A 16,566-nucleotide genomic window follows, 5' to 3' on the forward strand; every position below is an offset into this window, starting at 1 on the left:
TACCATGGGGAATGGTCACATGACAATCCTTTCTCCTCCACCTCTCCCTCCTTTCAGGATTTTGGGCACCAGTGCAAATATGCACAGTGTGTTTCTCAAGCTACCAGACCCAGGACTTGAACCACAGGGTCAACCATGTGGGATCTAACTGCCTTAACTACCAGGCCATGAAAGTGGCCTAGGAAAAGAAAAAAATAAATTATTTATTTAATCTATGAGAAAGACAGACATCCACAATAAGGTCTTTGCTCTGTGATCCACCTTCTGTATTGGCTAGCATGTATCATGGCCACCCACACATGCCCAGCATATATAGGGGAGCCTTGGGACACCAACCTAGGACCTTTCCATGTATATTCAGCATTGTTCAGTATTGTGCTACTGCTGTGCCATTATCTGGGCCCCTCAAAAAAAAATAAAATTTAGGGACCTGCAGTTGGCTGGCTCAGTAGCTGTGTCGCTGGACTTCCATGTAGCCGATTGCAGTTCGAGTCCCAGACCTGGGGGCTTAAACTCACGCCAGGTGCATGTGCATGCGTGCCCAAGATCCTGAGAGGAGGACGGAGGAGAAGGGATCATGGAGTGGCCATCCCTCCTGGGGGGTGATTTCTCACTTTCTGTCTCTGTCTCTCTCTGTCTTTCTGGCAAGCATATGCACCCTATAGCAAAGACCTCTCAAAAACTTAAATAAATAAAATAAAATAAAATTTGAAGGCCCAACTACAGTGGCCCATGCTGCTATGAAACTGTGAGCTATAGGCTGGGATCATAAGAGTGGCTCAGATTTGATTTCTAGTCTAAACTTAAGGCTGAGTGGAGTGGTATTTGCCTCCAATGCCCACATCTTGGGGGGTTTTCGGCAGGAGGATCTCAAGCTCCAGGCTGGCCTATGCAACACAGGTAGACTGTATCTAAAACACAAGCCAGGCAAGGTGGGTGCCTGTAGTCCCAGCCAAGGGACTGAGGCAGGAGGGAGCAACATGGCAAACTATCTTTTTATAACAATATGTATTTTGGGGACCAGCAGTTAGCGTAATGGCTATGTCTCTGGACTCCCATGTAGTTGACTGTGGTTCCAGTTGTGTGTCTGTGCGTGTGTGTGTGTAAGTGTGCATGGAGTCTTCAAAAAGTTCACACAAAAGTATTATAAAAAAACCTATATATATATATATATATTTTTTTTTTTTTTTAATTTTAAACTTTTTAATTTAATTTTACAATAGGTCATGTACACTCACCAGAGAGAGAGAGAGAGAAAAAACAAGCCACCAGGTCTGGGATTTAATCCAGGGTGGGAGACCTGTGCCTTAACCATCATGCCACCTGCTGGCCCCAAAACCCTGTTTTAAAAACAAAATAAGGAGAGATTGCATCCACAGATGGCATAATGGTTTTATCACTAGACTCCCACCTAGTCAACCACAGTTCGAGTCCCAGACCCGGTAGTTTAAAAGTCATGCCAAGAGTTTGTATGTGCATGCCCAGGATTGAGGGAAGAGAATGGAGGAGAAGGGATTGTGGCCATACCCCCTGGGATTATTACTTGCTTTCTGTCTCTGGCGAGCAAATGAGCCATATAGCAAAAAAAAATAAAAAAAATAAAAAAACCTCTTTTAAAAATAACTCATACTAGCCACCCAAAATCCTAGGAGGAGACTAGAAGAAAAAGGATTGGGCCATTGGCCCCCGGGGGGGCGGGGGTGATTCCTCACTTTCTGCCTCTCTGTCTCTCCCACAAGCACATAAACCCTATAGCCAAAAATCTCTCCTAAAAAAAGAGAAGGAAAAGAAATTTACAGTAACTAGTTGCCTGCAGGTGTAAGCAGGGTCATACAAGTATGGGTAATGCTTGGTAATTGGTCAACATAGTTTTATAGTAAGAAAATAAGAACTTAATAATTATTAACAGGCCAGCCAGTGGTATGGTGGTTAAGGTGGCTATATCCCACATAGCTGACTGTCCAGTTCGGGTCCTAGACCCAGCAGCTTGAGAAACACGCTGGGTACTTATGTACTCAAAATCATCAGGACCAGCAGATGGCATAGTGCTTATGTTACTAGACTCCCATGTAGTCAACCACAGTTCAAGTCCCAGACCTGGCAGTTTAAAACTCATGCCAGGGGGACCAGCAGATGGCATGATGGCTACATCACTGGACTCCCATGTAGTCAACCGCAGTTTGAGTCCCAGACCTGTGCTTAAACTCAAGCTGGGCATATGTGCGTGCATGCCCAAGATCCTGAGAAGAGAATGGAGGAGAAGGGATTGCAGCATGGCCATCCCCCCGGGAGGTGATTTCTCGCTTTCTGTCTATCTCTGTCTCTCTGGTGAGCACACGTGCCGCATAGCAAAAACCTCTTTTTTTTAAAAAAAAAAAAAAAAGGAAAGAAACCTCACACCAGGTGTATGTGTGTGTGTCCAAAATCCCAAGAGGAGAATGGAGGAAAAGGGGATTGCAGCATGACTATGTCCTCTAGGGGAGTGATTCTGTCTGTCTCTCCAGTGAGTGTATACACCCTGTTGCAAAAATCTTTCCCTCCCAAAAACATGAAAGCAGGAAGAGATAGAAGAGAAGGGATTACAGCGTGCGTATTCCCCATAGAGGGTACTTTCTTACTTTCCCTCTCTTTCTCGTTCCCTCCCCACACCTCTTTCTCTCTGTTTCTTAGCAAATCCACATGCCCTCTGGCAAATTTTAGAAATAATCAAGAAAAAAATAATTCCTAGACTTTACATACAACTAAAGTCATTTAGCTTAGTTTCTTTTCTTTTCATTTTTTTTTTCCGCTCACCAGAGAAAAACAGAGTATTTTAATGGATCATGGTCACACTATAATCCTTTTCCTCCCTTCCTTTGTCCAATCAGGATTTGGAGCACGCACACATGCACATAGAGTGTTTTTAAAGCCACCAGGGCTGGGATTCAAACCATGATCAGCCAGGAACTGGCTACCATTCTTAGATACATACTTTTTTTTTTAATTGAAAGAGATTTTTGTTACAGGGTTCACACGCTCACTAAAGAGACAGAGACAGACAGAAAGCGAGAAATCACCTCCCGAGAGGGGATGGTCACGCTGCAATTCCGTCTCCTCTCAGGATTTTGAGCATGTACGCATACATGCCCCTCATGAGTTTTAAATCTCCAGGTCTGGGATGCAAACTACCATCAACTACATGGGAGTCCAGCAGTATAATCATTATGTCATCTACTGGTCCCAGATTTATACTTATTTTGATGCTAGTTGTTTTTCATTGTGCTTTTTCCTGTGCAAGAAAGATTATTCATACATTGTTACATGGCCAGCTTCTTTATACACCCTGAATTGTCATTTACTTACATTTCTGAAAAACAGAATGAAAATAAAAATGTGTGGCAGTTTATAAAATAATCTTGTATTTGGTTAATGTTGAAATACTTTATGAATTTAGAAGTGCTAATTATTTTAATTTATTCTTTAAGTAATATAATGCTAGTTTGTTGTTTTTGTTTTTGTTTTTTCTAGTTTTACTGTAGGGTGCCTGTGTTCACTGGATAAAATGAGAAACCACCCCCGAAGGGGGATGGCCACACAGTTGTTTCATTTTCTGGAATTTTGGGCATGCACACACTTCCACCTGATGTTTTCTTTTATTTATTTGTTTGTTTATTTATTTATTTATTTATTGAGAGATTTTTGCTATAGGGTGCCTGCGCTTGATGAAGAGACAGAGAGAGATAGACGGAAAGGAAGAAATCACCCCCCGGGGGGATGGCCACACCACGATCCCTTCTCCTCCATTCTCTTCTCGGAATCTTGGGCACGCACGCACACGCACCTGGCGTGAGTTTTAAGCCACTGGGTTTAGGACTCAAACCAAGGTCAACAACGGGAAGGTCAATAATACAACCATTATGCCATCCACTATTCTTGTATTTATTTATTTATTTATTTACACATATATATAAACACACATATATATAAACATATACATACATACATATATATATTTTAATCTTTTTTTAGAGAATTATTTATCTGGGGCCAGCAGGTGGTATGGTGGTTAAGGGCACTGGACTGGACTCTCACATGGTCAGCTACATGTGTATTGCTCTCACACACTCTATTCCTCTCTGGTTAAAATTTTAAATCAATAAAGTTAAATAATTCTATTCGTTATTATTGGTTTTTTAATTTGACTGGAGAGAGAGAAAGGGAAAGTCAGAAAGCAAGCCACCAGGTCCAGGACTGGAACCGCAGTCGGCCATGTGGAATTCCTACACTTTAACCACCACTCCACCTGTTGGCCCTTCCCCCAATATGTTTTCAACCCAGTGGGTCCAGAACTCCAACCAACCAGTCAGCCACCTTAACCTTAAGGTGGGATTCAGCCACCTTAACCTCCACATCACCTCCTGGTCCTAAATGCTTGTTCTTATAAGAACAAACATGATATTTTCAGGTCTTGGCTTGCTCTACATAAATGCAGCCCAGATGGAGATGGGTAGTTTGCCTTTCTTAGATAGGAGATGAGGTTTTCTGAATTAAAGGAGACACATATTTGTAGATTAATGGTATTTTCTTAGTTGTAATTTCATTTCTTTCCCTCCCTCCCCCAAGATTTTTTGCTATAGGATGTGTGCACTTGGCAGAAAGAGAGTGATAGACTGAAAGTGAGAAATCACCCCCAAGGGGTAATGGCCATGCTGCAGTCCTTCCTCTATTCTCTTCTTGGAATCTTGGACATGCACGTACACACGCCCAGCTTGAGGTTGAAGCCACCAGGTCCTGGATTTGAACTGTGGTTGGCCATGTGAAAGTCCAACAACGTGACCATTACATCATCTGCTGGTTCCCTTAGTTGTAATTTCTATAAAATTAAATATATGGGGATCCTTTTGTTTTTAAGAGAAAAAACTTTTACTTTTGCCTTCGCTTTCCTTGGCATAATAGTTTAATCTTATATTTGGGTTTAAGAAATAGTATGTTTCAGGCCAGCTGGTGGCATGGTGGTTAAGGTGGCTGGGTCGCACATTGTTGACTGCTCAGTTTGAGTCCTGAACACAATAGCTTGAAAAATATGCTGGCCATGTGTATGTGCATGCCTGCATGCCCAAAGTCCTAAGGATAGAGACATGGAGGAGAAAGGATTCCATGACCATTTCCCAGTGGGAGGTGCTTTCTTACTCTCCCCCTACCTCCAGCAAGTGCACGTGCCCTCTGGCAATTTTTTTTTTAATGGGGCCAGCTGGTGACGTGATGGTTAAGGCACTAGACATTCCCACATGGTTGACCATGGTTCAAGTCCTGGACCTGCTTGCTTGCTTCCTCACTTTCCCTCTTTCTCTCTGTGTCTCTCGGTCAGAATGAAAATAAATGCATGAATAAATAAATTAAATAAATAATTCTTTTTTTAAGTATGTTTTTTATTTCCATTGTGTGTGTTATTTGTTGTCGGCATCACTTTGTTTTAATCACTGGATTCTCCCTCCCCTCTGCTTCTCTCACATTCTCTACCAGTCAGACACAGTCTTCCGCACCGTGGATGGGACCAAACTATGGAGTGCAGCCACCTCAAGGGCAGAATGGCGGCATGTTGCCTAACCAGCCTGCAGGGTATCGAGTGGCGGGGTATGAAACCCAGTGACAAAGGAGTCCAGAATCTAAAGCCAGTGGCTTGAGGCTACAGGGAGTGTAGTAAAGCCGTTGTTTACTTAAAGATTTATCAAATCAGTCAGTGCAAATGTCAGATACAATGTATTTATTTAAAAAGATTCATTTTTTTAATCATGAAATTACTTATCATCCACATTGTTTTAAAAAGAAACAAGATGCTGGATGTCTGCCAATTTTTGCCTTCATTACCTTTTTTGATAAAGTTTCTCAGATCCTTGTTTCAAATACAAATGCAGGGATTGCTGCCACTTTTTAAAAATTAAGAGGCAGAAAATTGCACAGTGTTGAACTTTTTTCCAGTAAAGTAGTGTGCAGTTCTAGTTTGCATTCCTGATATGATTTAAAACATGTAATATAAAGATGTAAAAAAAAAAAAAAAAGGAGAGAAACCAAAAGTGTGCAGAGAATAGAAGATCTTTGTAATCTTCACCTCGTGCACAATTCTGTTCTAGGTTTAAAAAAAATAGGCATTGTGTGAGCTGTCCCATCTCCACTGTTATCACTTTGGGGTTTTTAAATATAAATTATTAGTTTACATCATTTTGTATCTACATTTTTCACAAATTTGTCTTGCCTTATTAAAGTTCTGTAAAATAAATGGGTAAAAGAGATGATGTTCACTTCAACTGAAAACTTTTTTCAGATGGATTAATTGCATTCATCTTGTGTTTTATATGAGAAGGTGCCTCAAGAACTCACTGTTGGATTTGTTTAAAAGGATTTTTATCTTCTGTGATAAACTTTGCTGTGTACCAGGAACTCTAGAAACAAAAACTTGTTACTAAAGAAAATCTCTGAAATGTGATAAGTTCTTATGCCATGTTAATTTCATGTGTCAACTTCTACATTTACATGTATTATTTCATTATGTAAAATGTTTTAGCAATTTAATATTTTGCACAGTTAACAAACTTTGTATGTCATTTCCTTCTTAAAGGCATCATGCAGAGGTGACATGAGGTTTATAAGATTTTGAGTTGTTTGCATGTGAATATCAAATACACACTTTGGTAGTCTTTGAATACAAAGTCATCTGCTCTTGTTTTTCAAGAATTTTGAGACACAAAGTTGTATGTAAAGGAATATATTAATTTGCTGTTTTCTAGTTACATTTACTCAAGAAGAGTAAATCAACTTAATTTTAATATGTACAAATGATAGCTGTGAAACTGTAGAATATACTTATGTCAGGCTTTGGAGTTTTTGTGAACTCCAAAATTAGCCTAAAGGACCAGCCGGGCAAAGCATTTTTTAAATGTTCAGAGGCCAAAAGATAGACAAAAACCTTAAAATCCTACCTCCTTAAACAGCCTTCAAAGAAGAGAATCCTCAGTGCAATCATTATTTGGTTTCTTTTGGTACCTGTTTTCCTGGAGTTCCCAATTTTGTTATTTTGGGGTGGCTCCGAGCATTAAGAGATTTAATCTTTGATGGCATTGTTCTAGTTTTGAAATTTCTAGTACATTTCAGAGTTTCTTAGAAGAGTTACGGGAGATTTGTTTTGTTTTGTTTTCTGTGAAGGTCACAAACCTTCTTCCTTGAGTTTCAGAGAAGAAGGGTCCCCAGTGTACATATTTGGTGGTTGGTGGTTTTTAAGACCTTCAGAGAGCTCTCAACATTTTATTTAGGAATAGAAAAGGCCTGTGAAATTTTAGAGTTTCCCGGCCTGTATCTTCCAGGTAGGAGCAAATGACTCTAAGCTGGTCGCTAAGCCAATACTGTTGTAAACCAGAGCCCAGGAAAGACAGCTCATAAGTGTGTAATTTTCTGGAGCTCAATTCTATGCAGTTGTACTGATGTTTCATTAAGTCACTGTGTATTTTTAAGTGTTGATACATTAAAAAGTTACTTTATGGAAGATGAGTAAATTTTTTAAATACTTGGAAATTGTATTTCCTTGTTAACTTCTACACATCAGGGCATGCAACCAAAAGCAGCTTAAATGAAATAATCAACTATCAGGAAGCTATTTTAGATTGTTTTGGTTTATGTTTCTATTTTAGGACCCTCATTTTTCTCTTATTGAAAACTTTTATTTCCTGTATATCTCATGGACTGCAGGGTAAATTATTTGGGCATACATAATTAAACAACAGCATAAGATTTTCTTTCACTTTTACTATCTCAAGTAGTAACAGTTTTTGTTAGCCAGTATATTTTCTTATTGCACAATCTTAAAATGTACATTAACTACTTTTTGAGGAGAAATTATCAGTACTCGTGATGAAAGGTAACTACTGAACAAATTCACATTTCAGGAACATTGCTAAATTTGTTTTAAATTTTATTCTTAGTGTTCAAACCAATCACTTAAAAGATTTTTTTAGTCTAAAAATCATAATGCTATTAGTATCAGGTAAGGAAATACAAGTTTTAAAAATGGTTTCATTCTCTGTAATATGCATTCAGGTTTTATTTTCTGGTACTGTAAAGAACCTAAGTGATTCACATTTAATGAGTCAACAATCCAGTATTCTTTACCCTGACTGTTTGGATATTAAAGTTCCTTTATGTTTTCTATAACCTCTGGGATCTTCTTGCAGTGATTATTGTGTGTGAGATTTTTCTTTTTTTCTTTTTGGTCTAGTAACAATCACTTAGACATTTGTTTAGGTTTTTTTTTTTTTTTTAATCTTATTCCAGAAATCATTGTTTCCATTGGGTTACTGATTAATACCACAAAGAATTGGCATTCCGCAAATCAAACTAATTATGAAATGAATGTGTCCATTTCTTTTTTTTTTTTTTGGAGAGGTTTTCGCTATAGGGCGCGTGCTCTCGCCAGACAGACAGAGAGAGACAGAGAGACAGAAAGCGAGAAATCACCCCCCAGGGTGGATGGTCACGCCGCAATCCCCTCTCCTCCATTCTCCTCTCAGGATCTTGGGCACGCACGCACACGCACCCGGCGTGAGTTTTAAGCCACCAGGTCTGGGACGCAAACTGCGGTCGACTACGTGGGAGTCCAGCGACATAGCCATTACGCTGACTGCTTGTTCCCAATGTGTCCATTTCTTTGTCGATGTTATCTCCCTTTTCTGTTTTTTTAAAGTTAGCTGTAGTGCACATGTACTATCCCCATAGGGGGAGAGAACAACAGTGAGAAATCACCCCCAAGGCCAATGGTCATGCTTCATTCCCTTCTCCATTTTCCTCTCATGATTTTGGGCATGCATACAAACATGTCTGGCACATTTTCCAGGACTCAGTCCAGGACTTGAACCACACAGTAAGCCACATGGAATCAAGCTACCTTAACCACTGCACCACCAGGCTGGCCCTATATTATCTCCATTTGAAAATAAGTTTTATATTCTAGTTTTTATTCTCCAGTTTTGTTCCTGTGTTTGCTCATTTTTCTTTTATATATATGTGAAGTGTTGAAGTGTTCCATTCCATTTGAGAAGGCAGTTGGTAAAGACTTGATTACATTTGTAAAGGTAGTTTGGTATACTAATTGCTACAGGTGTTCCTGAGGTTATAGTGTAATAGAAAAAATATATTTCTAGGAAACTGTTTTTTAATCTTTTAAATGAGAGGTTGATGATTTCTGAGAACTATCATTTCTTTCTTTTTTTTTTTTTGGAGAAGTTTTTGCTATAGGGTGCGTGCACTCACCAGACAGAGACAGAAAGCGAGAAATCACCCCCCAGGGCGGATGGCCACACCACAATCCCTTCTCCTCCGTTCTCCTCTTGGGCACACAAGCATACATGTCCAGCGTGAGTTTTAAGCCACGGGTCAGGATGCGAACCGCGGTTAACTACATGGGAGTCCAGCGACATAGCCATTACGCTAACTGCTGGTTGCAAGAACTATCATTTCTTTCTAAGGGACCATTACATTTTATTCGAATCACTGGATTATTTTTTAATTTTTATTAGGATTTTGCCAAAGGGTGTGTGTGCTCACCAGAGAAAGACAGTGAAATGAAAAATGAGAAATCACCCCCCAGTGGGAGGCCATATTGCATTCCCTTCTCCATTCTTCTGGGATTTTGCGTATACACACACACACGTGTGCACACACCTGGTGTGATTTTCAAACCACCGAGTCTGTAACTCAAACTGCAGTTGACCATTGCACCACCTATTGGCCCCCTGATTGCTGCATTTTGACTTTTGTGTTCAAAATTTGAAGAACGGGGACCAGGTGGTGGCATGGTGGCTAAAGGAGCTAGACTCCCAAGTGGCCAACTATGGTTCGAGTCCTAGACCTGGTGGCTTGCTTGCTTGCTTGCTTGCTTTTTCTCACTGTCTCTCTCTGGTCAAATTGGGAAATAATAAATAAAATAATTCCTTTTAAAAATTTGAAGAACATATCTCAAACAATTTTAATTTAAGAGCTTTAATAAAATGTGTGGAGTGTCTCAACTGAATAGGAGTATTTTTGGGCTAGCTAGTGGCACGATGGTTAAGGCAGCCTGGATCCCACGTAGTTGACTGCACAGTTTAAGTCCTGGACCAGGTGGCTTCAAAATCACACTGGACATGTGTGTGTGCACACTCCTAAAATCACAAGAGGAGAAAGAAGGAATTGTGCCTCAGCCACTCTCCTAAGGGGGGGGGAATGCTTTGTCACTTTCCTTCCCTCTCTCTCTCCCCCCCTCTTTCCTACCAGTGTGCATGCCCTATAGCAGTTTTTTGGGGTTTTTTAAGGATATTCTGGGACCAGCAGATGGCATAATGGTTAAGTTGCTGAACTCCCACATAGTTGATCACGTTTGAGTCCCAGACCCAGCAGCTTAAAACTCATGCCAGGCACATGTGTGTGTGCCCAAAATCCCAAGAGGAGACTGGAGGTGAAGGGATTGTGTTGTGGCCGGCCATCTTCCCTGGGGGGTGATTTCTTACTTTCTGTCTTTCCGTGTTTCTCTGGCAAGCACACACACCCTATACCAAAAATCTCTCTCTCAAAAAAAAAAAGATATTCTTTCTTCACTTGGGAATCTTTTTTTTTTTTTTTTGAGGTTTTTTGAGAGGTTTTTGCTATAGGGCGCGTGCGCTCACCAGACAGAGACAGAGAGACAGAAAGCGAGAAATCACCCCCCAGTGGGGATGGCCACGCCGCAATCCCTTCTCCATTTTCTCAGGATCTTGGGCACGCACACACACGCGCCCAGCATGAGTTTAAGTCACCGGGTCCGGGACTCAAACCGTGGTTGACTACGTGGGAGTCCAGTGACATAGCCATTATGCTAACTGCTGGTCCCTCACTTGGGAATCTTAATTCATATGGACATAATAGTGAGGGATTAGTCAAACGTGAGACCTACAGATACCGACAGTAGAATGTCTTTTCTTCTAGTATCGTTCAGTTACTAGAAATTTTGGTTTATTTAGGGGCCAGCAGATGGTATGGTGGTTGTGGGTGCTGGAATCCCACATGGCCAACCAAGGTTCGAGTCCCAGACCTAGTGACTTTCTCTCTCTCCCGCTCTGGTCAAATTAAGTAAATAAAGTTAAATAAAATAATTCTTTTAAAATTATTTTTTGCTTCATTCAAACAAGTTGTCTGCAGCACTGGCTTCAGAGAAGAGATTTTTTGCCAGGATGACCAGTAATTATACTATAGCCTCTAAGGTTGGAGGATGAAGTTATTCTGATGGTAATTCAACTAAAAGGCGGGTGCATTCACCAAAGAGAGATAGGGAAAGCAAGAAATGACCCTCCAGGGGGATTGGCTCAGGATCTTAAGCATGCATGCACACGCGTCCAACATGAGTTTAAACCACTGGGTCCGGGACTCGATCCGCGGTCGACTATGTGGGAGTCCAGTGACATAGCCATTACGCCAATTGCTGGTCCTAAGGCACTAGACTCTTACATGTTCAATTGCGGTTTGAGTTTCAGACCCAGCGGCTTAAAACCCATGTCAGGCATGTGTGCATATATGCCCAAAATCCCAAGAGGATAACAGAGAAGGGATTGTGGCGCATCACCACTGTGGTGATTTGCTTTCTGTCTCTGTCTCGGGTGCACCCTATGGCAAAAATCTTTAAAAAAAAAAGTAAAAATAAAAGGCAAGCAATTTTCCCTGAAGAATGGGTTTCAAGATTGAAAAAGAACTTCGGCAGGGACAGCAGGTGGTGTGCAGCATTACAGCATGGCCAACTGCAGTTTGAGTCCCAAACCTGGTGGTTTGAAAATCTTGCTGGGCACATGGCGGTGCATCCCCAAAATCCTGAGAGGAGGAGTGAGAAGGGATTGCCATCCCGTGGGAGTTGACTTTGTACTTTCTCTCTACCCCTCAAGCATACATGCCCTACGACAAAAAAAAAAAAAAAAGAAAAAAAAAAAATAAAAAAAAAAAAAAAAAAAAAAAAGACATATACCACCATGAAATTTTAGGACACCAAATTTAGAATACTCAACATAGGAGCCAGAGAGTGGCATGGAGGTTAAGGTTCAGCTGATTCCACAATTTGAGTCCCAGACCCAGCAGTTGAAAATTATGCAGGGCAGGACCAGGGCATGGTGGTTAAGGTGCTGGACCCTCCCACGTGGCCAACAATGGTTCGAGTCCTGGACCTGGCGGCTTGCTTTTTCACTTTCTCTTTCTCTCTCTGGTCAAATTAAAAATAAATGAATGAATAACGTTTAAAAAATAAAATAAAGGGAACCAGCAGTTAGCGTAATGGCTATGTCGCTGGACTCCAACTTAGTCGACCGTGGTTCGCGTCTCGGAACCGGTGGCTTAAAACTCACGCTGGGCGCGTGTGCGTGCGTGCCCAAGATCCCCAGAGGAGAATGGAGGAGAAGGGATTGCAGCGGGACCATCCCCCCTGGGGGGTGATTTCTCGCTTTCTGTCTCTATGTCTCTGTCTGGCCAGCGCATGTGCCCTATAGTGAAAATAAATAAATAAATAAATAAATAAATAAATGAAAATCACACAGGGCACCTGTGTGTACATGCCCAAGATCCCAAGGGAAGAGTAGAGAAGGGGTTACTATGTGACCATCCCTGGGGGTGGGGAGGATTTCTCACTTTCTCTGTCTGACTTTCCAGCGAGACATGTACTCTATAGCAAATTTTTTTTGGAGAGGTTTTTGCTATAGGGCACTCGCCAGACAAGACAGAGAGAGACAGAGAGACAGAAAGCGAGAAATCACCCCCCAGGGGGATGGCCACACCGCAATCCCTTCTCCATTCTCCTCTTGGGATCTTGGACATGCACGCACACGCACCTGGCGTGAGTTTTAAGCCACCGGGTCTGGGACGCGAACCGAGGTCGACTACATGGGAGTCTAGCGACATAGCCATTACGCTAACTGCTGGTCCCTCTATAGCAAATTTTTTAAAAATGAAATAAAAAAAATATAATGATGGTATATTCTATGAAGTAAAAAGAAAACAAGTTGCTGATGGGAGCCAGCAGGTGGCGTGGTGAAGGCGCTGGACACTCCCACATGGCCAACCACGGTTTGAGTCCTAGACCTGGTTGCTTGCTTCCTCACTTTCTTTCATCAAATAAAATAAATGAATGAATAAATAAAATAAATAACTCTTAAAAAAAAAAAAGTAAGTTGCTGAAAAGAATGTAGCATTTATCTTTGAAAGTAACAGGTTTCTATTGAACTTGAGTTGGAAGAAGCAAGTCCGGTCTCAAAACGGAGGTAAAACTGCTGCCCAGTCTCTCCCAGCCCAACTCTGGCAGCCACTGCCATCCCGGGAGAGGCGGGTAGCAGGGGAGGTCGTGATCCGAAGGAAATGAAGCAGTTGAGAAAACTGCTTATTGGCGGTCTGAGCTTTGAAACTATAGATGATAGTTTAAGAGAGCATTCTGAGAAATGGGGCATACTCAGAGGCTGTGTGGTAGTGAGACCCCAAACCGAACATTCCAGGGGCTTTGGTTTCGTGACTTAGTCTCGTGTTGAAGAGGGGAGGCAGCCATGTGTGCTGGGCCACACAAAGTTGATGGGTGTGTAGTGCCACCATAGAGCTGTTTCTAGAGAGGGCTCTGTAAAGCCTGGTGCTCGTCTACCAGTGAAGAGAATTTCTGTTGGTGGTATTAAACAAGATACAGAAGAATGTAATCTGAGAGCTACTTTAAAAAGTTTGGTGAGATTGAAACCATAGAAGTTATGGAAGATCGACAGAGTGGGAAAAAGAGAGGATTTGCTTTGGTAACACTTGATGGTCATGATACAATTGAAAAAAATTGTTCAGAAATACCACACTATTAATGGGCATAATTGTGAAGTGAAAAAGGCCCTTTCTAAACAAGAGATGTGGTCTGCTGGATCAGAAAGAGGTCATGGAAGTGGATCTGGCAACTTTATGGGTCGTGGAGGAAACATTGGAGATGGTGGAGGTAATTTTGGTTGTGGTGGAAACTTTGGTGGAAGAGGAGGCTGCGGTGGTGGAGGTGGTGGCGGCAGAGGAGGTGATGGTGGAGATAATGGATTTGGAGGTGATGGTGACAACTATGGCGGTGGTCCTGGTTATAGTAGTAGAGGTGGCTATGGTGGTGGTGGACCAGGATATGGAAACCAAGGTGGTGGACATGGTGGCGGTGGTGGAGGGTGTGATGGTTACAATGAAGGAGGAAATTTGGGCGGTGGTGACTACAGTGGTGGTGGGAACTATACTAATTTGGGAAGTTACAGTGGACACCAGCCATCAAATTATGGACCCATGAAAGGGGGCAGTCCCTATGGTGGTGGTAATGGATCTGGTGGTAGAAGTGGTGGATATGGTAGCAGGAGGGTCTAAAAACAGCAGAAAAGGGCTACAGTTCTTAGCAGGAGAGAAAGTGAGGAGTTGTCAGGAGAGCTGCAGGTTACTTTGAGACAGTCGTCCCAAATGCATTAGAGGAGGAACGATGATCCATAGTCAGAAAAGTTACTATTGCTTAAAGAGGAAACCCTCTCACGCCAGGCTCGTGTGCGTGCGTGCCCAGGATCCTGAGAGGAGAATGGAGGAGAAGGGATTGCGACGTGACCATCCCCCCTGGGAGGTGATTTCTCACTTTCTGTCTCTCTGTCTCTGTCTGTCTGGCAAGCGCACGAGCCCTATAGCAAAAACAAAAACCTAAAAAAAAAAAAAAAAGATAAAACTAGAGTACACGTTGATTTAATAAAAAGAAAAAAGAGAAACTGTATTACAGGGACCAGAAGTGGCATGGTGGTTAAGTTACTGGACTTCCACATGGTCAAATGTGGTTCAAATCACAGACCTGTCCCCCCCCCCCCCCCCCTCTGTTAAGCTCACATGCCCTGTAGCAAAATGAAGAAGGATGGTGATAAATAAAATTAAATGATTCTTTTAAAAAAGAAACAATATTACAAACTTTATCCTGGAAAGTATCATTTCTGTAGAGTTGAAAAGACTAAGGTTTCTCAGTGTTAAGCAACCTGCCCACAGTGCCATCTCTAAGAAGTAGTTGGACTCAAGCCAGAGGTGTAGAAAATCTTATCCCAGGATTTTCCAGTACACAGAGGACTCACCTTGAAACAGGATGCTCTTGGGAGCTGTCTTGAGTCATGAACAATGAGCATTTAGATTTATTCTGTGGGACTTCAAGGACCAGAACGAGGATACACAGGAAGCTGATTTTGGGTCAATATGATAGAAAACAGGGCCAGCAAGTGGCCCAGTGATTAAGGGTGCTGGACTCCCTTGTGGCACACGGTGGTTTGGTCCCAGGCCTGGTGGCTTGCTTTCTTACTTTCCCTCTCTCTTTCTCATTCTGTCTCTTTCTGGTCAAGTAAAATAAATGGATAAATTAGATAAAACTTTATCCATTTAGATAGATACTGTTCAAGTAATATGTCATAATGTAGGACCAGCAATAGACCTAATGGCTATGTTGCAGGACTCCCACGTCGTTGTCGGCAGTCTGATTCCCAGACCAGTGACTTAAACTCAGGCTGGGTGCATGTATTTGCCTGCCCAAGATCCTGAGGGGAGTGAAGAAGGGATTGTGGCGTGGCCACCCCCCCAGAGGGGGACTTCTCGCTTTCTGTCTCTGTCTCTGTCTTTCTGGAGAGCACATGCACCCTATAGCAAAAACCTCTCAAAAAAAAAAAAAAAAAGTCATAGTGTAGTTAATGGAGAATATTGTTTGTCATCAACAAACAGGAAACAAACAGTGAATACTTTGGCGGGCAAGACCTAAGAAATGCTAAATTGCAGCCAACATCTGCTAATAATGTAGACTATCTCAGGCGATTTTGACATTACCAGTGGAACTCAGAAATAGGACTCTGCAGAGCGGAAGTAATCACGACCAGCCCTGGATCTTAACTGGCTTTTCCATAAGAGTAGGCTCACTTAGAAGTCTCCTACCACCAAGAACACACACCCCAGTGGTGTGGGGGTTAAAGCAGCTGGATTTCACATGGCTGATCACATGGTTTGAGATCACACGGTTTGGGACCAATGGTCGGAGCCCCAATCCTGGGAGAGATCATTTGCCTTATTTTCTTCTTTAATTCGTTCTGTTCTTTCTTTTGACTTTGCTATAGGGAAGAACCTGCGCCTTAACGCCGTGGGTCAGCGCAGGTTTGTGTAGAACGCTGTCGGCAAGTCTCCGCGGTCTCCGGGAGGAGGAGACTACAACTTCCAGCAGACCCCGCGAGCTGAGGTGGGCGGGCACCTCCCGCGCGTGGGCGGCCCTGACCAATAACGACTGCCGTTACAGCGAACAGTGGTGCCGCGTTTGTAAAAGGCCGCGGCAGGCGAAGAGAGAAGAGGCGAGGGCGGTCGTCAGCAAGGGCCCTGGCGCCCGCAGGGGGGCGCGAGGCAGGTAAGGGGCCGTGCTGAGAGATCACCGGGGTGGCGGCCGGGCCGGGCGCAGAGCCGGGGGTCCCGGCGGACCGCGAGTCCCAGGAGCCGGGTACTGGCCAAGGGATGCTTCAGCGGGAGCCTGCCGAGCACCGGAAGTGAGCGGCTGGGGCGGGGGGG

At 42.6% G+C, this 16,566-nt stretch overlaps 2 protein-coding genes and 1 pseudogene across 6 annotated transcripts in view; all 3 read left to right on the top strand.

Annotated features, from left to right (window-relative positions):
* Positions 1–6,038, top strand: part of TIA1 (TIA1 cytotoxic granule associated RNA binding protein) — a 51,760-nt gene extending 45,722 nt beyond the window's left edge. For all 4 annotated transcript variants that reach the window (XM_006151275.3, XM_027772978.1, XM_027772979.1 and 1 more), the window contains one exon: positions 5,503–6,038. In XM_006151275.3, the coding sequence (XP_006151337.1) occupies positions 5,503–5,629 (127 nt within the window). In that variant the 3' untranslated portion in view covers positions 5,630–6,038. The remainder of the gene's footprint in view (positions 1–5,502) is intronic.
* A 1,843-nt stretch (positions 6,039–7,881) lies between these two features.
* Positions 7,882–14,430, top strand: LOC102493389 (heterogeneous nuclear ribonucleoprotein A3-like; annotated as a pseudogene).
* A 1,855-nt stretch (positions 14,431–16,285) lies between these two features.
* Positions 16,286–16,566, top strand: part of CUNH2orf42 (chromosome unknown C2orf42 homolog) — a 79,982-nt gene continuing 79,701 nt past the window's right edge. Inside the window, exon 1 of one of the 2 annotated variants that reach the window (XM_006151277.3) lies at positions 16,286–16,408. The gene's annotated coding sequence lies outside the window, so the exon portion shown is untranslated. The other variant, XM_006151278.2, reaches the window with a different exon arrangement.

Source organism: Tupaia chinensis, unplaced genomic scaffold, assembly GCF_000334495.1.
Source record: "Tupaia chinensis unplaced genomic scaffold, TupChi_1.0 Scaffold000316_1, whole genome shotgun sequence".
Classification (NCBI taxonomy): Eukaryota; Metazoa; Chordata; class Mammalia; order Scandentia; family Tupaiidae; genus Tupaia; species Tupaia belangeri.